Source organism: Saccharomycopsis crataegensis (genome assembly GCF_037102585.1).
Source record: "Saccharomycopsis crataegensis DNA, jcf7180000000084, whole genome shotgun sequence".
Classification (NCBI taxonomy): domain Eukaryota; kingdom Fungi; phylum Ascomycota; class Saccharomycetes; order Ascoideales; family Saccharomycopsidaceae; genus Saccharomycopsis; species Saccharomycopsis crataegensis.
In genome coordinates this window covers 98,797-123,081 of record NW_027043829.1, presented here as the reverse complement: position 1 = coordinate 123,081, position 24,285 = coordinate 98,797, and the positions used below count along the sequence as shown (strand labels likewise).

At 35.1% G+C, this 24,285-nt stretch overlaps 11 protein-coding genes across 11 annotated transcripts; 6 read left to right on the top strand and 5 right to left on the bottom strand. All coding sequences in view use genetic code 12, as the record gives it.

The window, feature by feature from the left end:
• Positions 1-340: 340 nt before the first annotated feature.
• RAD28 (Rad28p) lies at positions 341-1,849 on the top strand (the record flags this gene model as incomplete). Its single annotated transcript, XM_064996671.1, has 1 exon — positions 341-1,849. The coding sequence occupies one exon, from the start codon at positions 341-343 to the stop codon at positions 1,847-1,849; it is 1,509 nt and encodes a 502-aa protein (XP_064852743.1).
• A 35-nt stretch (positions 1,850-1,884) lies between these two features.
• On the bottom strand, positions 1,885-3,423 carry DASC09_030710 (uncharacterized protein; the record flags this gene model as incomplete). The annotated part of the gene is made up of 1 exon (XM_064996670.1): positions 1,885-3,423. The coding sequence occupies one exon, from the start codon at positions 3,421-3,423 to the stop codon at positions 1,885-1,887; it is 1,539 nt and encodes a 512-aa protein (XP_064852742.1).
• A 1,333-nt stretch (positions 3,424-4,756) lies between these two features.
• PEX2 (ubiquitin-protein ligase peroxin 2) lies at positions 4,757-6,106 on the top strand (the record flags this gene model as incomplete). The annotated part of the gene is made up of 1 exon (XM_064996669.1): positions 4,757-6,106. The coding sequence occupies one exon, from the start codon at positions 4,757-4,759 to the stop codon at positions 6,104-6,106; it is 1,350 nt and encodes a 449-aa protein (XP_064852741.1).
• Positions 6,107-6,937: 831 nt separating this feature from the next.
• On the top strand, positions 6,938-7,303 carry DASC09_030690 (uncharacterized protein; the record flags this gene model as incomplete). The annotated part of the gene is made up of 2 exons (XM_064996668.1): positions 6,938-6,993; positions 7,153-7,303. 2 exons carry the CDS (start codon positions 6,938-6,940, stop codon positions 7,301-7,303), a joined length of 207 nt encoding a protein of 68 aa, XP_064852740.1.
• A 434-nt stretch (positions 7,304-7,737) lies between these two features.
• On the top strand, positions 7,738-10,305 carry DASC09_030680 (uncharacterized protein; the record flags this gene model as incomplete). Its single annotated transcript, XM_064996667.1, has 1 exon — positions 7,738-10,305. The coding sequence occupies one exon, from the start codon at positions 7,738-7,740 to the stop codon at positions 10,303-10,305; it is 2,568 nt and encodes an 855-aa protein (XP_064852739.1).
• Positions 10,306-10,774: 469 nt separating this feature from the next.
• Positions 10,775-13,129, top strand: DASC09_030670 (GTPase-activating protein; the record flags this gene model as incomplete). Its single annotated transcript, XM_064996666.1, has 1 exon — positions 10,775-13,129. One exon carries the CDS (start codon positions 10,775-10,777, stop codon positions 13,127-13,129), a length of 2,355 nt encoding a protein of 784 aa, XP_064852738.1.
• A 121-nt stretch (positions 13,130-13,250) lies between these two features.
• On the bottom strand, positions 13,251-13,850 carry DASC09_030660 (uncharacterized protein; the record flags this gene model as incomplete). The annotated part of the gene is made up of 1 exon (XM_064996665.1): positions 13,251-13,850. One exon carries the CDS (start codon positions 13,848-13,850, stop codon positions 13,251-13,253), a length of 600 nt encoding a protein of 199 aa, XP_064852737.1.
• A 572-nt stretch (positions 13,851-14,422) lies between these two features.
• DASC09_030650 (uncharacterized protein) lies at positions 14,423-16,555 on the bottom strand (the record flags this gene model as incomplete). The annotated part of the gene is made up of 1 exon (XM_064996664.1): positions 14,423-16,555. The coding sequence occupies one exon, from the start codon at positions 16,553-16,555 to the stop codon at positions 14,423-14,425; it is 2,133 nt and encodes a 710-aa protein (XP_064852736.1).
• A 599-nt stretch (positions 16,556-17,154) lies between these two features.
• On the top strand, positions 17,155-18,036 carry DASC09_030640 (uncharacterized protein; the record flags this gene model as incomplete). The annotated part of the gene is made up of 1 exon (XM_064996663.1): positions 17,155-18,036. The coding sequence occupies one exon, from the start codon at positions 17,155-17,157 to the stop codon at positions 18,034-18,036; it is 882 nt and encodes a 293-aa protein (XP_064852735.1).
• A 1,712-nt stretch (positions 18,037-19,748) lies between these two features.
• DASC09_030630 (uncharacterized protein) lies at positions 19,749-21,095 on the bottom strand (the record flags this gene model as incomplete). Its single annotated transcript, XM_064996662.1, has 1 exon — positions 19,749-21,095. The coding sequence occupies one exon, from the start codon at positions 21,093-21,095 to the stop codon at positions 19,749-19,751; it is 1,347 nt and encodes a 448-aa protein (XP_064852734.1).
• Positions 21,096-22,233: 1,138 nt separating this feature from the next.
• Positions 22,234-23,913, bottom strand: DASC09_030620 (uncharacterized protein; the record flags this gene model as incomplete). Its single annotated transcript, XM_064996661.1, has 1 exon — positions 22,234-23,913. One exon carries the CDS (start codon positions 23,911-23,913, stop codon positions 22,234-22,236), a length of 1,680 nt encoding a protein of 559 aa, XP_064852733.1.
• Between the last annotated feature and the right edge of the window lie 372 nt (positions 23,914-24,285).

Here is a 24,285-nt window from a genome sequence, read left to right as displayed (position 1 = left end):
GTGTCGTTGCACATTTTCCTCGATAATTATTATTCATTTTTATTTTTGTTTTTGGTTTTATTCTTTGTGTTGTGAATATTTAAGTGATAGCTTTTGTTTTGTTTTTTGTTTTTTCTTCCCTCTGTATTATCTAGATATTAATGAATAGAATGTGTGAATATTTGTGCTTTTTTACTTGGATTCGTTTCTTTGTCTATTGGGTAATTATGAAATAACGACCCGCAGCATTGGATCATCATCGAAGATTTGCGAAAGTCGAAGACTCTATATCATCAATCTTACCTTCATAAGGTTATCTTAAGCTCGACCCAATGTCAACAATTCAACAATCAAATGTATAATGACCCATCATGATTTTTTACTCCAAAGACGACTAGATCCTTCCATTTCTATCCGTCCAACACAAACAGTGTCACTCGATAAATCATCAATCTTTAGCAACCTTATAAGTTATAATGAATTGAATGAGAACTTAAACATCAACAAATTGAAGATTCTCCGGGAATCTATGATCAACTCGAGCAATCGGCAGGATAAATTGGACTCTTTGAATGATTTGAATAACGATTTGCTTATCTTGCATCATCATATGAAATATCATTATCGAGTATTTCCTAACCAAACCCCGAACTCTAGCATTGTTAATTCCATGGATTTGGATGGAATAGAAAAAGAATATATGATTAGTGGCTCCAATAATGGGGGAATTAAAATATGGAACATAAATGAAACCAGCGATAATAGCGATGGTAATGGTAACGAAGTGTTGGAGATTGGAGAAATTTCCTCTCAGTTCAATGAAGAAACCAACCGACACCGAGGGAATATATCAGGCCATGGATTTGGAATCTCCCAAGTGAAATGGTGGCCGTTTGATACAGGGATGTTCGTATCATCATCTTATGACAAGAGTATAAAAATTTGGGACTCCATGGAATTGAAGTTATTGTACAGTTTTGACAACACAAAAATGACCCCATCAACATTATACTCTACAATTGATACTTCGAAGCTGGGACAGGTTTATTCAATTGACTTCAGTCAAACATTAAAACATGGTCTACTAGCAATCGCATCACAAGGGGAAAGTTACATTAAATTACTTGATTTGAAAACTATGACGTTGGCTAGTTATTTATTCGACAAGAAATTACAAGATCATAGTTCAAATATCACAATAAAATGGAACCCAATCTATGATAATATTCTTGCCACTGGGAATAATGTTGGAGAGTTAAAGGTTTGGGATATTAGAAAAAGTGACAGTTGTATTTATCGATTGTCAAATGATATGACTAAGATTCTGTGGCGAGGTGCGGGTCATTCCAAAGCGGTGAATGGATTATGCTGGACTAATGATGGATCAAGTATTGTCTCTGTTGGATTAGACAACAAGATGAAGCATTGGAAATTACACGAAAATAGAGTAGACGATCTTGTAAAAGTCAACAATAGCGAAAAAGATGGCAAATTAGCCCAGAAAAAAAAGAGACGAAGGACCAATATTGAACAATTTAGCTTAAAAAACCATTATTTGCGATCAATGGATCCTATAATCAATAAGCAACATGTTATTTATCCAGCACTGGAAAAATTGTTAGTGTTCGATCTCAACGATGGCAAATTAATGAAAACATTACAGAAGAATATCCAATCACCACAAGATATAAATTTCAGATATACTTGCATTGTTAGAAATGAGGAAGCTTACTATTGTGGAACAGATAGAGGAACTATTGAAACCTGGGGCCCAAAATATGATGTTTTAAATGAGTTGGACGATGAGCTTGAAGAAGAGGATACGATTAAGGATAGAAGAAAAGATATCTACTTGAGGAAAAATCAATAGCATGTAAGGGATTATTATTATTATTATTATGGTTCTCAACTTGTCTTACTACCCACTGCAGCTTGAACCGTATCCGAATAAATATCACCACTAGCCAATTTATTCTTTTCAGTCTTCAATAAAGATAGCAATGTTTCGTCTTTGGTTGCATCATTCTTTACCAATTCAGCCAAAATTTCAATCTTCAATTGGTTCAAACGGAAATTTCTCTTGACCATTATATTTTCCCTATCATTAATGTTAGCAGAGACTAAGTGATTATGAACCAATACTGGTAGTTCTTTGAGCAAGTACTTTGCAGAATATGAGAACCGCGCCATTTCATACATTATTTCAAAGGTATTCTCCAAAGTTAAGTTGGAAATTGCCGACAATGATAACTGGGAACTGGATCTAATGACCTCAAAAGTGTCTTCGTATGATATATAATTGATGAAGATTGGAAGAGATTTATTTGTCAATGAAAGTCCTGATAGATCAAATGATAATAATACCTTTGGGTTAATTGAGGCTAATAGTAACACATTACTTGCATTCGATAAGCTATTAATTGAATATTGGGTGATAATCTGATACTTTTCAGAAAAAGCTAAAAACTTGGCCTCGTCAAACCTGGAAAAAACTGAATAAAATTCAATGAGCTCGTTCACCGAATATATCATTGTGTCATCATTACTCAATGAATATAGTTGGAATATATATCTCAACTGATTTTTAAATTTCTCCGCAACGTACTCGTTTGATATTTTGTTATTGGAAGCCAGCAGGTCTAATAGATGATCATAATTGTTAGAAAATATCGATGAATGTAAATTGATAAGCTTGTTGAGATAAAAGAAATCATCGTTCTCCAAAAAGCTTTTTTCCTCGAAAATATAAAGATTGGCAAACATAGTCTTGTTTGATATCATGATCTGTGGGAATTTTTCAAACATTTTGATTAACAAATCAATCAATCTAACGGTTAAAACCGGTGAATGGGTCGTAGATCTCATGGAAAGTAAAGTTTCGATGTTATGAATCGTGAATGTATCGTTAAAAATAGTATGATCAGATATAGATAGGTATAATACATGATTGAAGAATTTATCGATGGAGTTCACAACATTTAAAGGTGTTTCAAAAGATGAAAATATCTTGAAAACTCTAACTATGACATGATGGCTGATTTTCCTAATTTCAAGCGCGGTTGACTTTGTTAGCAAGTCAATTGCTAATTGTTGGATTTTGGCATGAGATGCTGTTTGATCTAGGCAGATCTGGAGAATTGAATTAAAGTCAAAATTATTCAAATTATCAAAGATTTCAATCACCTCGGTCAATGACAAACTCAATAACAATGACGATAACAATTCGATCAAACAATCTGATTCATCACTGATGGTATGATAGTTTGGATTATTGATTACATAAAACAAGAAGCTAATGACTTCAATTATTTCTGGGTTAAGCGATGTTGATTTAAGAGAGATGATATAAGATTCAATCAAAGGAACATCAACTTTGGCAGTGGCGTCGATTGATAAGTCAGAATAAACTGATGCTAAATGAGATACAAGAGCTTCTGTAGACATGGTTCTGCTATGCTTTTGTTAATTTAGTCACCCTTATAATGCCCCTTGGTATATATTTTTTTTCAAACCCATAATCAGGTAACACCGTAAGAGTGTAAACCCAAGAGATCAAGTAGTGATTTCATGCTCTGTATGGCTGGTGTACGGATGGGTTTTGTGCCCTGGTATTTTATGGAATTCTGCTACTCAGTTTTTTTAATAATAAAATATTATCAGCCTCGCTAGCACAATCGGTAGTGCATTCGACTCTTAACAACAACCTATGTTATCGAAAGGTTGCGGGTTCGAGCCCCGCGTGGGGCTTTTCTTTTTTTGGATTCAGCTCTTTTTAACTCATTTTGTATATTCTTTATTGTCACTTTGTTGATCAACCTTGATCTAAAATCTGATTTTTTTTTTTGTTTTTTTGAGATGTCATCACAAAACATGTTGGATGGATGGTCGATTATTTTTCACAACCGTTATTGAAAAATCAAAATCATGTAAAATAATGCTTCTTTTTCAGAAATTGGCCTGGTTTTTGGGCTGATTTTATGGTGTATTTTTAGTTCTTTATAGTAGATAGTAGAATAGCAGTCTCAATTTTGCTTCAAATGGTGATTTCTTCCGCAATCAGTACCACGAATAATATCAGTCAGCAAAGCATGATTATAAAAATAATAGTACTAAACAATTGTTAATTATTATCCAGACTCAACGACACTTTTCCAGAGCACATCTTTGGAATCATTGGTAGAATATCTAATCAATGTTGAGAAGTCCAAAATCGGTAACTAAACGCACTCCTGTCGATACCCCAATTATTTCAAATTTTCTTTCCCCCCATATTTATCTATAGAAAGTGGGAAAAGCATATAGATCCCACAGTACATGACTGACACACACAAAAAAAACATCTAATAACCCAATAATGGCCTACAAGTACCTTCTATCCAAGTATGTAAACTATGCTGTTGTGAAAAATTATTGAACAAATAGGGGAAACTAACCTGTCTATAGAACTCTCGATCCAATCTTCGCCCTTGCTACAGGCATTGGTGCTTACTATACCCATGAACAAAGGATTGGCCGTGAACAAGGCCATACCCTAAATGAGTTAGTCGTCAGACGCTATAATAAATACTTTAGCAACTAAGAACTTTGCATTATCTTATGCTTCTTGAACACCATCTGCTATATTCTTCGGTTTTTGACCATGGTTGGTGACGATCGTCTCGGGTTACCCAGATCACTCTTTCATTTCACTTTCTGACTGTTTTTTTCCTATATTTTTATGTACTTTACTATCAATTATATATTATCACCATATACACTTCAATATACCACTTCAATTATGTCCAGAGTTGCTCAGTTAGACTCGATACTTCTAGATAAAGAAATATACTCCTTATTATTCAATCAAATATCATCGTCGCTATCAAAGTTCAATAAATCTCTCTTATCGGCACATTCATCAGAAATCCAATTGATCCTTAAATCACTATTATTTAAATATACTCTTTGGGATAATTCAAACACATATGGATTCCATCTACTGAATCTTTCCCTTGTTAATAATAAAAATGAGAGATTGTCACGTTCAATTAAAGCCTTATACTATATATTGTTTGTGTTTGGCGATTACCTATCCGAGAAACTCTCGTCATACATTTTTGCCTTGGATGAAGATGACGATGATAATGAAGAGTCGAGATCAATATTATCAAAGTATGCAAAGCAGTTTATTGTGTACTCTCTTCGAGCTCTAAAGATCCTAAACTTAGTAAATTTTGTCAAGTTTCTTATTGATGGGAAATATAACAGCTTGAAATTCCAGTTATTGAACATTAAAACAAAAATCAGTTCTTTAGATTTCGAAAAAATGGTAAAAGGAAATGTCAATTATGAGTTTCAAAACCGGCAAATTCTATGGAATACTCTCATTGAATTTGTGATGTTTTTATTGCCAATTTTTTTGAAAATTAGTAAAAGAAAACCACAAATGGCATCAAAGAAGAAGCGTTCATCTTTCAAGGGTTTCAAAATGATCAGTGATTTTTTTAATGGAAAACATTTTAATGATAATTATGAGTCACTTGAGGAAGCTTTAGGAGATCAGGATAGTGATGATATTGAGCAGAATGTTGTCAAAACACTTGATTGGTTACCGCAATCTCAATGTGCTATATGCTATGAATCTAAAACTGGACCAACCGTCGATTCCAATCCAATAACCAATCCGTATATTACTAATTGTGGCCATGTTTACAGTTATCTATGTATCTTAGAGAAGCTTCAGCGTCACAAGCCGTCTCATCATCAGACTCTCGCAACTTTAAAAATAATTAAAATGACAAAAAAGAACGAAGATCTTGTTGACTATTGGAGGTGTTTACGTTGCTCTGAGCCAGTTTTATGGTGTCAACCTTACAATGATATTGATGAAGGAGCAATACTTGCCAGAAATGAGGAAGATGATATTGGTAATGAGAATGAGGATATAGATGACAGTGCCTACGAGGAGGGTGAGTTACAAGGATCACATATTGAACGTACCGATTCATTGGCTTCTGGATCAGAATTTTTATCGATAGAAAGACCAAGGCTAGATGATGATGACGAAAATTTTGATGAAAATGAATTATCTGAAGCCTATGAAAGTTTAGATGATATCGATGAGCTTAATGAGGAATTTGAATTATAGATAAGAATATGATTTCTTCTAAAACCGAAAACATGTTTTTAATAAATGTGGGCTACTTGACTTGATGAACTTAACGTTTCATAGTTCCGAATTTTGAGTACTTTATACATGTTGCTTTTTGTATGCTTTCAACCTATAGGACAAAAAATAGAAATAATATGTACATTCACGTTACAATAAGCACCAAAAAAGTTTATTGATAATAATGAGTAAAAACAAAAAAAAACTTTATCCAATTGACTTGGTATTATTGAAATGGAAGCACATACTCAGGCTCGAACTAAGGACCAACAGATTTGCAATCTGCTGCGCTACCACTGCGCCACATGTGCTTCGATGTCTACTTTTGAATTCGTGTCATTGATATTATGTCAGGCTTCTCATGTTACCGCCCCATTGGTATACATTATAACAAAAAAGTTTTATCGTCACCTATTATCTTTATTTTGATTTTACTGACTCAGTTATTAATAGTTTCGATTCATATGATCACAATTTGTAAGAAATGGAAATTGCACTTGTTTTTGAACAAGATAGAGGAACAGTTCTTTGTCCTTATATCTAAATCACATGGAGCGATTAACAAGTTTCTTACCGGTGATGTGACTAATCTTTGCAAAAGGAATATTATAGAGGAGTAAATTGCAAGTTTTTATTATTAATAACTATTTTTACAGACCGCCTCATAAGCCCGACTTGCAAGTTATTTAGAGCTTCTGTGATCCGTTAATATACAATTCATTGATTTCTTTGCTGATCTCTTGTAAAAAGTAGAAGTCAAAAATTTTTGTCCTTAACTTCAGTTTCTTTCATGTTTCTATTGTATAACTTATGAAGCCATTAAAAAGTATCATTTTTAAATCAGATATCAATATTTATCTTAGATTGTATGTTATTGGAATATTTAATGAAATGAAGATGTATAGCTGTTATTTTAGTACTAAAATAAGATCAATTTTTGAGATTATTCAAATACATTATTAACATATTAAGATATTTAGTATGCGTGTCTCATTCCTTGAATAATGATCAAAATAAATTAATAGTATAGGAAAATATAAAAAACTTCATAAGATCCTGCTATCAATAGTTTACAGTATTTTATGGTTGATGACTTTCGGAATTAAGCATGCAAAGAAGCTTTCAATGCAATATGTCCCGTATGCCTCCTACACTAGACCCGGATTCATGAAATAATCTTCCGAATAATTATTTACAAGGCTCATTGTAAATTGCACTGAATTAAAGGCAATGCAACATCAGGTTTTTGATATTGTCAAGAATAGCTATGAGGAGGACGGATTTTATTACTGCATTTCTCAAAAAGCTGATGGGAAATTCTAAGTGAATAAATGCATCAATAGCTCCGATATAACAGCTCCTTAAGTTGAAACTTCTAGTATTAATCTGAAATACAAATTTCAAAAGAGCTACTGTTTCGCTAATTGATATATGTCTTACATCAAAGCGACTTCCAAACTCTCCTCCGAATTTTCGCACCCCGAGACTGAAAAAACACAGGCAAAAAAATGTCACAACGCGTTACTAAAAGATGAAAAAAAAGCACTGAGGGCCCAATTATTGAAATTCGCAGCTTGCACCAAAGTGGATACCAACCATCCATCAAAACTATGACTGGGCGGCCGAAGTCTCAGAGACTGGTCGAATCCCATAACAGAGAAGGAAAACCCGCTATTGAATCAACAACGTCACGAATAGTTCCCGAAAGAACTTTGAGATCATCGCTTGTAAATATTTCAGTGGATTCAACCGACAATAATAGCGATTCACTAAAGAAGATTGATAAGTCTTTGGTTTCTACTTTCAAAGATGAAACATCAAAGCGCCGCGATGATTATATGTTTAATTTTGATAAAAGATTGATATTTGACAACCTTTCGCATCTTGAATTGTTGAATGAGCTGAAAATTGCAATATCAGATGATGATGAGTACAAACATGGCGGTAAAACAGAATTGTTTAACTTTGCTAAATATTCCATTAATATCACTGGTGGGCCGTCCGGAATCAATAATAGCCAATCCCAGGATATTGATTATCAACTATTATCGGAGAAGAAAAATCTAAAAATAACCAATTATCATGAATCAGATACCACACAAACTGTTACCACAAAAAGAGGTACCACAATTGTCAAACCTCATAAAATCAAGCTACGAAGAAAATTGAAAAAAATCCCAAGTGACAATAATCTGAGAAGCAGTATCCTTAAAGATTCTGTTGATGCTAATGATCCATTGAATGATAATGTATATTCGAGATACCATAAGTCGAAAGTTAGAACAGAAAAGAGTTTTGCAATTATTGATAAAACCAAATTTTTAGATGATGTCAATAGTCTCAGAGTGAATTTGAGAAGATTGATTGATTTATTGAATGTTGACTCCAAGGCGCTTATGAATTCTTATGTTTGCAAACTAATAGAATTTTTACAGAATCCGTGCTCATCAACTACTTTGAATAATGTCGAATTCTCCAGCAACTCATCGTTCATCATATCTTATATCAACCTTTACTACTTCAAGCTTCATGATGGCGAATCACCAAATTATTCCAAACTTCCACATCTTTTAGACAATTTCTTTGATCCTGAAGATATTTCAAGTAAAAAAACTAACGAAGTCACAGAAAAGAATCAATATAACAGCTTAAGATACTTGCTACAGAAAAACCCAACATATAGGGAAGATTTCAAAAATTTACTTTTGAGTGACAAAGGTTACAAAGAACAATTAGAATCAGGAAATATGAGAAGTAATTCTGGTTTGAATTTTAAACTTGACGATTATTCATTGAATGATGAGGAAAAAGAACGTCTCCAAGGGAGAAGCACGGCCATTTTCAACAGCTACACTAATTTTGAAAAACTTTTGGTGAACACTAATAATGGAACAACTTCTAATAGCGTCAAGGGTAATTTGACTCTTTCTATGGACAGAATTCTTGATGAAATTGACTTAACTACCACATCCTATCCAATTCAGCTAACGACGAAGGATAAATTAATAATCCGGTTTTTACAAGAACTGACATTTATTAATCCAGGTGTAATGTCGAGTTTGGAAAAAATCACAACTAATAATGACCCTAATTCTACTAGAAATGATGATCTTTTGGGAGAAAACATTTCAAGGTTTCAAGAATTTGGTCGGATTCTTGAATATTTATCGAAAATTACTCTCTTGACCTTATATGAAACTTATAAGCCTCTAAAATTTTTCGAAGGTTATTGGAGCAACAAGAACGAATACCTATCATTTATTAGAGCTAGAGAACATCAAGAGCTAATAAAAGCGAAAGATTCGAGTACCTCCGATAATAGCGCTGCTAATTCACGGAGAAAGAAATCTCATTCAAAATCTCATTTATTGCACAATAAGTTTGAAAACTTTGATTATTTGGACATTTGTATTTCTGATCCCGAAGATGAATATGAATACTCTGATCCTGATGATAGTCTAACTGTTGAAGAATTGAAATTGAAGCACCGGAAGCAATCCCAAAAGAAATATATTAAACATTATGATATGATGCATGAAGAAGATACTGAGTGCCAAGGAGATTTTAATATTACAACATCTCCTAACACAAAGAAATTTATTTTCAATACGAGTGCCAATACAAAAGTTGTGTTCGATCCAAAATTTGGGGCAAAATTTTTCAATACCGAAGAGTCAAACAAGTACAAGAAAAAGTCATTATCAACAAGTCCTATATTAACAGATACTCAAACAACTTTTGATGATAATGATGTATATCATCACGGAAAAAATGTTCTTGGCGAACAAAAAATAGTAATTCCAAGTTCCTACGTTGACACTGACGCCCCATTATTTGAGCTGAATTATGTTGATGAATTGAAAGAACGCAAAATTATTAGCAGGTCATTCAAGAGCTTTTTTAAGTCAACTAAAGGTAAAAGAATGTATTATAAACCATATGATGAAATTCATGAAACAAAGATAAATATTTCACAAGAGGAAGAAAAAAATAGCGATTCAATTAATAAGCGGCTAAGGAAGGGAAAACCAAAAATAAATTATAATGATATTACTCAAAGAAAATTATTGGCAGCTGGTGAAGATGGTGATAATTATTTGGCCTTTGGATTGCCCTTGCCTGTTTCAATAAAGAAAACCAAAGAATTTGAGTTGCCCGTTGATTTTTTTCAAACATAGGTGTCTCTTCATATATGTATTTTTTTATATACACCCTCCATGGAATAATGAATGTTTTTTTTTTCCCTCCTGAAAATGATAGCTTCAATTATATTGATCGATTTTTATGTAGAAGCCACATCTTCTAGTGCTGACTTATGCGAGTATGGATGACCTTTGCATATTTGAAAAAGGGTTTTCTCAATTTATTATTCTCAGTATAGCCTAAAATTTTTTTGATAGATGCGAAAACATACGACACAAACCAGTGTGATGGCATTTGGTGCATTCTTGGATGGCATGGCTGTTTAAACATGTATGTTGCAACACCCATGGGTATGGCATTAGAAGCCCCGTACAGACAAGACACCAAACAAAAAAAAAAAAAAAAGCTGGTGAAACTCCCAACCACAAAATCACCAACTCACCTCTGAGAAGTACCTCTTTGTTGATTAATTTGAAATAGTAGGCATATGAGCACAAAGAAAAAATGCTGCAACCGATTATAGACTTCGAATCAATTGAGGATGTTGATGGTGTAAGATTACCTTGGAATTCTTTTCCGACCTCCAGTCTTGATGCACAGAATATGGCAGTACCGTTGTCATGTTTATACACTCCTTTAAAAGAGAAGGAAGAGTTGGTGGTAATCGAAGATAATCCAGTGATGGCAAATAAACCATCAGGAACTGTGTTAAACCCATTTTGTCATGTTGATTATAATTCAAGAACATGGACCTGCCCTTTAACGTTATCAAGAAACCCGTTGCCGGAATCATTAATCCAAGACCCTGAAAAATTGAAAATGATTATGGAAAATACCACTGTTGAATACAGTTTACCAAAATTAGTTAAATTCCCGCCAATTTATTTGATAATTATAGACTTGGCCACTGACTATGAAAATTTGGCATCATTAAAGGATTCCATTTTGGCAAGTTTGGGCATCTTACCAGAAAATTCATTAATCTGTTTAATGACTTTTGGCAAACATGTCAACATTTATGAGTTGACAAGTAACAATACAAACAGTATAACATGCCACAGTTTTAACGGAGAGAAGTTATATGCTCTTCGTGAAGTGAGAGATAAGTTGGGATTATTATCTAGTGATTTGAGATCACCTAAATTAGGCGAAAATAAACAACACATAGGCTCAAAATTTTTCCAGCCATTACAACATTGTGAATTCCAAATTCAATTAATCTTGGATAATTTGCTACAAGATTCATTCAAATATTCTTCTACTAAACAAAGAAAATTGAGGTCCACCGGGTCGTGCTTGTCCTTTGCCTTCAATTTATTAGAACTATGCTTCCCTAAAACTGGGGTGGAAATTTTAGCATTTTTATCAGGCCCATGCAATTACGGGAAATTTGGGAAAATCACTTCAGATCAATTGAAAGATCATTTGAGATCCCATAAGGATATCCAAAACGGGAATAAAAATTACCAGGTTTCCAGTAGAATATTTTACGATGATTTGGCAAAAAGAGCTTCAAAGCATGGCTATATCACAAACTTCTTTATTGGATCACTTGATCAAGTTGGCTTGTTTGAAATGGCTTCCCTTAGTGATAAATCCGGAGGGTCTATAATTTTCTCAGACTCATTCGGAACATCTATCTTCAAAAATTCGTTTATTAAATTTTTGCAGAACCAAACTTTGAATTTTGATGATGATGAGGAGGACCATGAATCAAATAATAATAATAATACAACCTATGGGTTGAATGGGTCGTTGGAGGTCAAGACTTCAAAGAATTTGAAAATTAATGGCTTAATTGGTCACGCAGTTTCATTGAACAAGACAGAAAGTAATGATGTGAGTGATAAGGTTGTGGGAATAGGAGGAACAAGCTCCTGGAAACTACCAAAAATTTTGACAAATTCAACTTATGCCATCTACTTCGAAATGAATAAAAATTTGAATAATGCTCAACAGCAAGGTAACGAATCCACTTTTATCCAGTTCTTATGTTATTATCAACATCCAGACGGGAATTTTAGACTAAGGGTTACCACCATCTCTAGACCAATCTACAATTTTAATACCAGCAAAGAATTGTTTGTTAATTCCTTTGATCAAGAAGCAGCAATTATAGCTTTGGTTCGTGAAGTGTCATTTAAAATCTTTAAAGAAGTACAAGAGCCAGCTAAAGTTAGAGAGCAGCTTGATACAGCCTTGGTCAATCTCATGAAAACATTTGCCACTGTCAATAGTGGTGCTGCGAATAAGTTGGAAATCAATAGCAATTTCAGCATGTTCCCACAGTTTGTATATAATTTGCGCCGATCATTTTTGCTTCGTCTTTTCAATTATTCACCTGATGAATCAGCATATTATAACCACACTTTGAACCACGAGGATGTCAACAACTCATTGATTATCATCCAACCAGTTCTACTTTCGTACGAGCAAGACTCAAATAATCCAGAGGAGACTATTATTGAGCCAGTATTATTAGACTCTGTATCTATTAAACCTACCAGAATCTTGTTGTTAGATAGCTACTTTGAGGTATTAATTTATCACGGTGAAATCATTTCTAACTGGAAGAATCATGGGTATCAGGATCAACCTGAATATGAACATTTTAAGAACTTCCTACAGTTGCCAAAAAAGGAAGTCACAAGTATTTTGATCGAAAGGTTCCCATTACCAAGATATATTGATTGTGATGAAGGTGGTTCTCAGTCAAGATTCTTGTATTCTAAATTAAATCCCTCGAACTCTTATAATAACCAGAACTTACAAGGAGGCGGTGGGTCTGTGATTTTGACCGACGATGTGAGCCTACAAAGCTTTATTGAAGAAATCACAAAAAGAGTTATAAGCAAATAATTATAATAGATGGATTGAATGCTAGTGCTTCTACAACAAAATTTCCTTACTCGGGAATTGGTAAGATACCCCCTTGCACTGTATAATCAAAATTAATAAATGTAATTGTTATGAACTGTATCTAGTTATTTTGCATATCATTGCCCCATTGTGAGACGTTGTTACCAAAGTTTTGGACTCTGTTACCAACGTTATCTTGAATGTTGTCACCCATATTATCGAAACCTTGCTGAACATCATTACCAAAGTTTTGAACGTCATTAGTAGCGTTACCAAAATCATTCTTAACACCATCGGTAGCGTCATTGAAGTTGTTTCTGATGTGGTTTCCAACATTATTAATGGAATCACCAACCGAATCGACAGCATTATCAATGCTATTTTTGTGATCATCGAATTCGTGCATGGCGAAAGCACCAGCAACAAGTCCTCCAGCAGCTGCCAAACCGGCTTTCAACATACCGTGAGAGCCATGGGAGGAAGAAGATGAATTTTGTTGTTGGTTACTATATGACTGCTGCTGACCGTAGCTGTCTCCACCATAAGAGCTGTTGTTATTGTTGTTATAAGAATCGCTTCTTCCATAAGAGTCATTATTGCCATAAGAGTCGTTATTACCGTAGCTGCTATTATTGTTGCTGTTATAGGAATTGCCTCTACCATAAGAGTCATTGTTACCATAACTGTTATTATTGTTGTTGTCGTAATCACCGTAACCCATTTTTAATGATTCAAATTTTTTGTTCTTTTTTTGTGAAATATTCTATTATCCTATATTAGTGAGATGGGACCTTTCATGGTCCAACTGCGGATATGACAGGAGATTCATGACATTTTTATAATGTTTTGGAGCTGATCCGCAGCCGGGTGGTAATAATGCAGGCTCAAGTCAAATTTCGTGGGCAAACCTCAAAACGTGAAACTGAAACACCGTTAGAATCGAAAACTTCAGAGTCAAGAATGGGAAAATTACCACCAACGCCCCTCCTCCCACTACAAGAATGCCCAACAACAATCAATACCCGACATTTAGCTCATGCTTTTTTTTTTTTTTTTTTTTACCTTGCCACCCAGGGTTATTTTTAGCGTCTTACAGCTGTAGTTTTTCCTTTTTTTTTTTGAACTGTACTAATCCTAGTACTTGATCCTTTCGATTGAAACAGCAAATATCTCATATTATTACATCCCACATATTATATATTTTATAGTTTAAAAATTCTATAGCCATTTTTGAAATATATATTTTATATTGAATAATAATAATCATGGCCGGAAGCCTTATTGGCCATGAAATTATCCCGATTCCTCTTCAACTGTAACAGCATGGTCCTTAAGCCATTGATCTACTCTATCAAAATCTTGCTCATTCGCACTAAGTTCGGTGAACGCCAAGCATATCCAATGGTATCGATATTTATCTTTAACATGGGCGCCATTATCTAGTGATTCATGCTGATAGTAATGATCCACCAATAATTTGCGCTTTGTGAGCAGCTCGCTAACGCAAAATGAATATTCGGTTCCTGCCTTTTTTTGAAAAGTCTCTCCTACTTGCAAATTCGGAACAACTGTCATTAAACTATTCTTAACGTGATTGAATGTGTCCTTGACTGACACTTTCACATATAGACCGGAACTCAAACAATTTTTGTTTTTGCAATATGAGTGTCCGCATCCACGAGTCAATTGAATCATGTACCTCCTTTCAATTCTTGATATTAATTTCTTGTAATCAGGATCGTACACCGCTGAATAAAGATGACTGTAGCATTGATCACAGAGCCCGAGCTTGTCTTTGATTTTGGTGAAGTCAAGGTTCTTTATAATATTGATACAATTACTGTTCAAGCATTGGATGTAATCAGAATTCTTATTTCTGGATAGCCTATTCAAATCGTGAATCCGCAAATGTGATTCCAATTCTTTGCACTTGACAATCTTCCCACATTTATAACATTCAGTAGTCTTAGAACCACACACAGTATTTTCGTGATGAGATAGATTCAATATTAAATCTTCAGGATCGGACTTTCCCTTTGGGATTATCAAATGACAAAACTTGCACTCGTGTAGCTTGTTTTCCCAAATCGTGGCTTTATAGTTGGCATAATTAACTAAAGAATTGAAGCCATGAAATGGCTGATGATTGAACTTATCATGTTTTGTCAAGGAAGTTAGTTCATTACCGAATACCAGACACTTTTCACAATGCCAGTGGGTGTGTGGAATTTTTTTGAGAAAGATTTGACCGCAACCTTTAGAACATTTCACATTATTTCGAAGACAAAAGTTTTCATGAAGGAACAGATTCTGTTTCTTCAATTTTTTCCCACAATTAGGACATAATACCTCATCTGTCATCAATGTGCCTGTAACTTGTTCCTTTATTTTTGAGTCGATTTTTTCAGTTGATATTTCGATTTCGTAAACCGATGCCGATTCTTCCCACAAATTCCCGATAAAAAATAAGGAATCCTTGTTTGTTAAGTGGATATCATCACTCCTAATTGTAAGCATTCTTGATTCATTCATGTACAGGGTATTTATAGTCGACCAAATGAATTGATCACTAGCTATGAATTGATCATTTGATATTAGTGAGTCGAATTTATTGAGATCAGTTTCATCAGCACCTGAAGACTTGATTGAGAAATTTATATTAAATGGCAGCGCAGCATCCTCTAAATAGATTTTGTTTATTTCATCATTTTTGAAAGCTATTGTTTTTGATGTATTCTCGTTTCCATTTAATTTGATATTATTCACCTTCAATTTTGAAACATTTTGCTGTAAATCCACCGTTGAATCATTCTGAAGCCTCTTTCTCCGTTGAACGTTATCTAATACCTTTTTCTTGTATTCCATCATTTCTTGCGCATCATTATTATCTATAGGCTCTAAGTCAAACGCAAGATCAGTATTAATAACACAAATAGTCTTTGCAGGAACCGTTTTGGAGATTAAGAACTCAAAAACTTCGCCATCATTAAGGGAATTCTTGATAGTGAGAACGTCACCTTCGGTCAATGTGGTGTAGGTAATGGAAAGGTTCGCCTCGAGGAAAAACTTCAAGTTGACAATGTTTTCAGTGATTGCAGGATTCATAGATTTGAGAGTTAAGGACTCACCTTTGGGTACAGTTTCCACTAATTCAATCGTAACTTCACCATTGGTTCCTTCTAACTTGATCTTTTCCTGAACAACCAGGGGCAAAAATACACTTCCGGGCTCAGCTGTGAATTCTTTGACCCCGACGAACCCATGTTTCCCATTGGATACATTAGTTACTCTAAAGATTAAAGGAGATGGCAAAGTATCTTGGTATCGAGAAAGTAATGATTCAAGAATACCCTGATGAAGCACTGCTTTATCACTGTACTCTAAAAGGCCACCATCTCCCTGGCAGATGCAATTGAAGATGTTCATAGTTTGTAACCAGTGGATAATATATATAATTTTGACTTATATATATATATATCTATGAAATTTGATTTGCTTTGGTCACAATATTGATATATAATATAAATCTACCCCCCCATATTTGATATATCGCCACTGCAATAGTAACAAAAAATCTCCACACGATATACCAACGACATGGGCGCATTTCTCTAAGCATACCAGGATTACACCGATCTTCAATTATATTGGCGATCGACGCCAAACATGAAACTTTAAAAAATAAACAAATGATTGAAACAATACAAAAGCCACTCCTTCCGTGGAAACAGCGTATATATATCCAATAATAAGTTCATGACGGATTTATGATGTGCCATCCAATTATTATCTGACAACACCCTAGTCCGGAGGTTTCCAGAGGTGTTGCACCCCTTCCTTCGCGGTGGCTAATGGCTGGGAAACGGTAACACCAATCAAGACACCCTAAGACATGTCTTATTCGTGAATTTCGGTTTTTCATATAAATATAGACACATGGAAGGGAGTAGGACTTTCTGTGGCTGCAAAATTAAGATCCTTCTTTTTTGTTGCTGTTGCTGTGTTTACATGTTAACAATCCAGTCATGACAATTTTTTCTCCAGAAGCCGACTCAGTGGTGATTAGAGAGCACTTCTATTACGACACTGGTTTAGACTCTCTTGTCGTTATTCATAATGACGAAGGGAAATTTATACCTGTCGAGGAAAAAGGCCTTGGTATTTTCGACTATCTCTTTGCTTCAACAACCGGCGAATATCCAGCAGATCAACAGCCAAAATCTGAAGTCGCCGAAATACCAATGAATATAGTGATCATTTTGGCTTCCGTTGCATTTTCGTTAGTCGTTTGCTTTGTGCTCTTGAGACTCTTCAATCGTTTTACAAATGAAATTATCGCAAAATCCAACCCACGAAGCTATGTGTTTAGCCCCGGGACTCACAGCCAGAATCACCCATATCGTCACAAGCTTAGAAAGATCAGAATGGCATCCAAGAAAATTCTTAGCAGAAATCGTTCCAGGTCAATGGCCTCATCCAGAAGAGCAATGGAAGCGGTTTCTCCAGTCTTTGCTAATGAAGATGTTATCCCGTATTCTTTCCAAACATTACCAAATACATCTTCAGTTCTCAAAAAATTACCATCTCTTCATACAAAGCTCAATGTCAAAAAATACACAAGAGCTTCTTCCATCAATAACCCAGTCTCGGCTACAGAGTTCAATCCTACTTTTCATCTCCTTTTACATGCTCAAGGTCAAGTTTCCGATAATCCATTCTGCTTAAGTTATAACGATCAACTTCACAAATCTACAGAATCATCCATTTCTGATGGCCTGAGTGTTGATAGCGTGTTCTCGCCATTCAGACACCAAAACAACTCAGACGATGCGCTAGACAACTCTCCGGTATTTGAAAATGATCCAATGATTATAAAGATGTACCAATCCCAACCAATACAGAATTGAGAGACATTCTCTACAATAGAAAAAATTACATTCTCCAAAAAAACAACTCCATTAACCTTATCATTAGATTCACTTTTTCTCTTTAGTTCATCACCAATAGAAATCCAATAGAAAGTTCACGATATTACCTCATCTACTACATTTATCTCCTAGTTATTTTGCCTTATATTATATTCATTAAGCTTACATTCATTAAGCTTCAAACATTGTGCCGCCACATTTTACGATTTTTCCAATACCAAGACTATTTATTTATTTATTTATTTATTTATTTATTTTTCATCCAAACATTTTTTATTATCTTTCCGACATCAATAGAGTATCATCAGGGAGACCAACTGATTTTCTTCACCTTTCAGATTATCGTAGCCAATACGCGCTCAATTGTCATCCCAGAAGAATTTCAAAATTAAAATTAGATTCAGGGCGGTAAATCACTCACGACGACAGGGATTCCGTTCCTGAACTAAATAAAGTACGATGGGATTGATTGTTTGATTGACATGTTCCTGTCGCATATGTATGCATCGATATGCTGCTACCAATCTCCCTATTTATATATATATATATATATAGGAAACAAGAATTATGCCTGGTGGTAATAGGCAAATGAAACAATCCTCAGAAAACACAAACATGAAGTAGGAATTAATTCATCATCTGTCTGAATTATTCTCTTATATGGAATTTGTAATCTCAGCCCAACTGTCCTCCATCAGAAATCAAAGCCTACCGGTACCTTACGGTTCAAAAGAAACTAAATTAAATGTATATTGAAAAATAAAACTACTAATAAGTTACGAACAGAAAGAAATTAAGGCAACATATCCAAACGAAACAGAGGACGTTCGACAACAGGCCCCTGTTTCTTCGGGTGATTGACACCCCCTTTATGAGGACATACCAAAAAAGGAAACGAAAAAAAGTTACCAGTTGCTGGATCCATCAATCAATCAATCAATCGTCTCAATTTCTCAAAGACGTGTGTTGAATTTTGAATGTCTTCTTTCTTGCTTCGATTTCAGAACAGAGAATATTATTATTTCATTTGATATTATCTCTCGCTATAGCATTACTTCATATATCCAAAAGATTGATGTCACTAGACCCAATTAATAACATCCTGATTGGCCCGCGTCCGATTTAATGCTCACTGCGAAAGGTATGTCATGAGTGTGATTTTAAATTGAATATGTTCCTTGCTGCTATTTTACAATCACCTATAGATATACCATTGGTCAGAAGTCATCCGAAGAATATGATTATCTTAAAAACATCATTTTTTTTTTTTTTTGCCCAAGCACCTTCAAACTTTACAAAAACTATCAGCAACGCCAGCAGTCCTGGTGCACAAAAGACTTATGATATCATCCTTTGATTTGTTATCAATAATTTGTAGCACCACTCCTGGAGGCTCACTGAGGTTAAAAAAAGTAATGTAATTCCTTTAAAACAATTGCGTTTGTAGTTCTGTATGAGCTCCAGAGTTGTGGCTTTTATGTCTTGGTGTTTCATCATTAAAGTACAACAATGCTTCCGACCTGACCGTTTCGTTATCTGTTATAATGCTTTCCTGTGATCACATCATCGATGCAATGTAAAAAAAAAAAAAAAAAAAAATACAAATTTAAAATAAAAATCATAATAATTCCCATATCATAATAATAATCAAAATACATTTGTACTCTACCTATAAAAATGAAAACCTATGTTTACTTATTAGAAAATTGGTCAGTTTCAAACCCCAAATTAGAAGCACACTTTGTGTTCTTATAATCCTCCACATTCTTAAGTACCTTCGGGTTGTCAATGATAACTTGATTCCCCAAAGACTGTACCAGATGTTTAGAACCAATAGTAATGGCCATCTTATTTGGCCAATTTTTAAGAGGAACTTTCAGTGGTTCAACACCATAAGCAATGGCTAATAAGTTGGCAGCCGATATTGATGCCAAACGCATTGCCCCACCAGCTTTCTTAATGATCCCAAGCTTAGGTAGGTCGCCAGCAGCAAAGATATGTTCAAATGTTTGATTAGGGGTTTTGACTTGGAGAAAGTCAGAAACTGTGATTTCATCTTGGTTAAGAGAGTCCTTGAACAAATCATTTTCCAAATACTTGATATTATTCTTGTGATAGTTACACCATATGTTTAAATCTGTGGTGATCTCGTCACCATTAGTAGTGGTCAATATTGTCTTATTATTCTTGATAACTTCGTCCCTGATACGGGTGTTCAACCTCAAATTAATCCCCACTTCCTTAATTTTTTCCATTAAAGAGCTCTTATAGGAGTTAGAAAGCGTTGGTTCAGGAGGGACATTTGGATGAGGATGAATCAAAGTAACGTTTTTGGACGGATGAGAGGCTTTAATTTCGCCGGCAACTTCAACACCCACAGCACCACCACCAACGACAGTAATATCATCGGCATTGGTGATCTTGGTACTGAATTGATCCATCTCGACAGTGAGTTCTTCCCTATTTGAAGCAACCGGGTCTAATGGCCAAGCTCTACCACGACCACTGGCAAGAATACAATAATCGAAATCGAAAGCGGCGAGCTTCGGGCCGTCTACTGGAGTAATGAACTCTTGTGGGGTATCCTTCTTGATGAGCTTATTTCTCGAGTAGCTCACACTGTTAGACTGTAGGTTGGTGACATAGCCTTGGATAAATTTCACTTTGACATTTGGGTTCTTGATAATAGTTTCTCCCTCAAGGCCGGTGTGAAATTTCTTCGAAGTATCCAAAACCTGGAAACCAGAATTATCCGATAATAATACCTCGTCCCAAGCAATCCCAAAATTCTTGATATCCACAAATGTGTTAGATGAGAAATCCTTATCAACCACCATTTTTGGAATGGACATAATGTTTATGAAACCGGCTTTTGGTTCGATCATGGTGATCTCAAACTTGTGGTCACCAACCGGCGGAATTTTTGAAACGCCATTATTCAGAGAAGTAGCCTGGGTAGTGCTCGTGAGCTTGAGCAAAGTCTTAATTGCTCCAATACCAGCATAAGATCCACCAATGACCAATATTTTCAATTTCATTGGGGTTTTGTATTTAAGCCTCGGGAAGTTATTTCTGGAGTTTCCGTTTTTTTTTTTTGTTTCAGGCTAAGTGAAAAGTTAGATCTGCCCGGATTCTGAGAATGACTATGCTGTGATACAACCGAGAACCGATACAGTATTATTCGATATCAGTATTATTCGATATAGGGTAAGAAATATATTATCGAAGGTTTTCTTTTGTAAATGGTGGGCGGGGGTGGGTGCATTTATATATTTGGGATCAACAAAGTACTTAGCTTCGGAGGCGGGATATTTCCTGATTCGGCAGATTCTCGGAGATTGCACAATTTAGCGTACGACCAAAGAACACCCTATGATAATATGGAATCAACAAAATGTCGTATGTCATCTTTCATTAAAATCCAGCTCATTTCACAAAATATTCTCCCACAAGACCAAAAAATAATAACAACAAAAAAAAAAAAACCGTTATTATGAAGGAGTGTCAAAACCCGGGAAGTACTTTGGTCTTCGCAATATAAAAATGGTCGGAGGAGGCTTCTTCACTTGTGGCAATAATTAGACCAGACAGGCCATTAGAAACAATAATGTGTTCAAATATGTTTTAAGTTACCCCTATTGTATGTATATGGTCAAGACCTCATCCCAGGTGTTCAGAAGATAAACCAGTGATCCCCCCGTGAAAGATCCACGGGTTGGGTTCATCGATACCTTAGGGGTCCCCGAAACCATCATGGATGCCGTGTCAATGGCAAAAATACTTTTATTAAGTTACATGAGATGGTCTATAATTATATCCTGTTACATTATGATTCTCTCTAAAAGGACGCGATTCTAACCATGAATTATAATGTCCTACCACCAAGTTTGGATATGCCAGCCATGTATTAGAATTATATACCGAATGTACTTGCAACTCATGGTCCAAAGACTTCCTCTTTACAAAAGTATTTCAACAATTTACTTCATACAGATATAAAATAAGAAATGAAATAGAACGATATTCTGAAATAAAATAAATAACAAAAAAAAAACAAATAATATATAAGGTCATAATGGTACATTTCTTGTAAACTTTCAAAAAAATAAAAATCAATAAATCAATGAATTCAACATTAACAATAATTGGTCAATGCTTAAATATAGAAGCCCATAATTACTCATTAACGGCTTCCTCAGCCTCAACATCGTTTTTAGCCTGAACCACTTCTGATGCTTCTTCACCTTGCACCTCACCATCACCCTCTTTTGTTTCTTCCACAACATCCAAAACATTGGAGTCAGTCTTTACCAGGGCGTCTTCCATAATAATAGGTGATAAGCTAGGAACAACCTCTTTTTGTGGAGTAGAAACAGGGGAAACCGAGCTTGTAAACTTCTCGACATAAGAGCCAATGGTACTAGCATAACTTTGTCTTTTGATCTCAGTACTCGTCTTTTTTTCTTGAAATGCAAAACCAGAAGAGCCATGTTGAGAGATGGACGCCAGACTATAGTCTCCAATTACCTGCTCAGCACTGAAAATCTTGTTATCAACAATCTTGGCATCGGTATCCCAAATCCCCAATCTACTCCAAAACATCTTGAGCCGGATTCTGGTACATTCAATCCAAGCTTTCTTTTGATTTACTTCTGTATCAAACTTCCAAACTCCAGCTTGTACCAGTCTTAAAAATGCGTAAAGCTCACATGTGCTTCTGATGCGGAAAACACAATAAGCACAAAGTGGGAAAGTGTAAGTGAACTCTGCACTAGTGTTCTCGTTAATCGATAAAGATGAAGTTGAGTCATTAAGATCACTGATGTTAGTACTGCTAGGATTGGAGCTCAAAGAACCGTTTCCATTCTTGCCCTTGGCCTTTTGATTCTTAGAAGAATAAATCTTCAACATATAAAGTCTGGCGTGCTGCAAAGAGTCGTTTCGGGATTCACCACATATCGAGCATGGATCTGGAGTGGCCACTGGTTTTGAAGATGCGTTGGATATTATTGCCGAGTTCCTCTTGAACGATTCATTGACTGAGGCGATTGGTTCAATTGTTACTCTCCCATTAACAATAGCACTCATAAGCGAACGCTTTTGTAAGAATGAAACTCCTGGTGCAATATCCAATTTCAAGGTCGGTTGAATATCATCATGAAGGATTCTTTTATAGAACCTTGTATCTTTAAAATCTGCTGAGTGTCCTGAATCATCCTCGCCAGGTTTAGAGATCCGGTTTTTAGCAAAATTCACGAAATTACCAAACAATTCTAAATCATAGCGTAAGCATTGAACTGGAGGAGTGTATAATAAATTTGAAAGAGTTGATTTTTCATCAGCTTTTCTTTCTTCATTAGAGTTTCCGTTATCTGTGGTATCATCTGATACCGTGGTGCTGTCTTTTTCATTTACCGTCGTCGAGCTAGAACTAGGCTTTTTGTCTTCTAAGCTTGCTAAAATTTCTTTTAGTTGCTCTAGCTGTTGTTGATAAGTTTCGATCATGAGATCTTTTTCCTCAATCTTGTTTTGTAGCTGTTTGTTCTTGACCTTATAATCATTCTCACTTCTTCTGGCCGTACTCACCATATCATTGGCCTGAGAAAATAAAGCGGAGGATAAATCATCGATTTCTTTCCTGAGCCCCGAGACTTCTGTTTCTGTGGTAACTCTAAGACGTTGGGAAGTGGTATATTTCTGTGACATCTCGTTGAAATCATTGGTAAGAGCAGTATACTTGACGCTCAATTTCTCAGCTTCAGAACGGTATCTGTCAAGCTCTTTTTTCGCTTTGGATAGTTGTTTTTCAAGCGAGTCATTGGACTTCTTGAGATCTCCAGAGTCATCTTTTGACATGATGGTGAATCGGGGGGTATTTCTCTCTCGGTGTGTTATTCCACTCCAAAAAAGGTGAAATCAGTGGATGTTTGATCTTCAAATTTCTGTATCAGACCCGTTTTGAACAAATGGTACAAAAATCCCCCCAAACGTCCGGGCAACGCATAAAATACACACACTAAACACATTACACACGCTGTACACGCAAAATAAACCCAACCATAAAATAACATTAACCATTAAAAAAAATCAAATAACTTATCCTCCAAAAACCATAAAAAAACATTACCAAATCAAACAATAAAATCATTAATCAAGTATTGATACTATCGTAAATACTATTTATATATATAAAACAAAAATTTAAGTAAAGACAAAATCAAACGATGT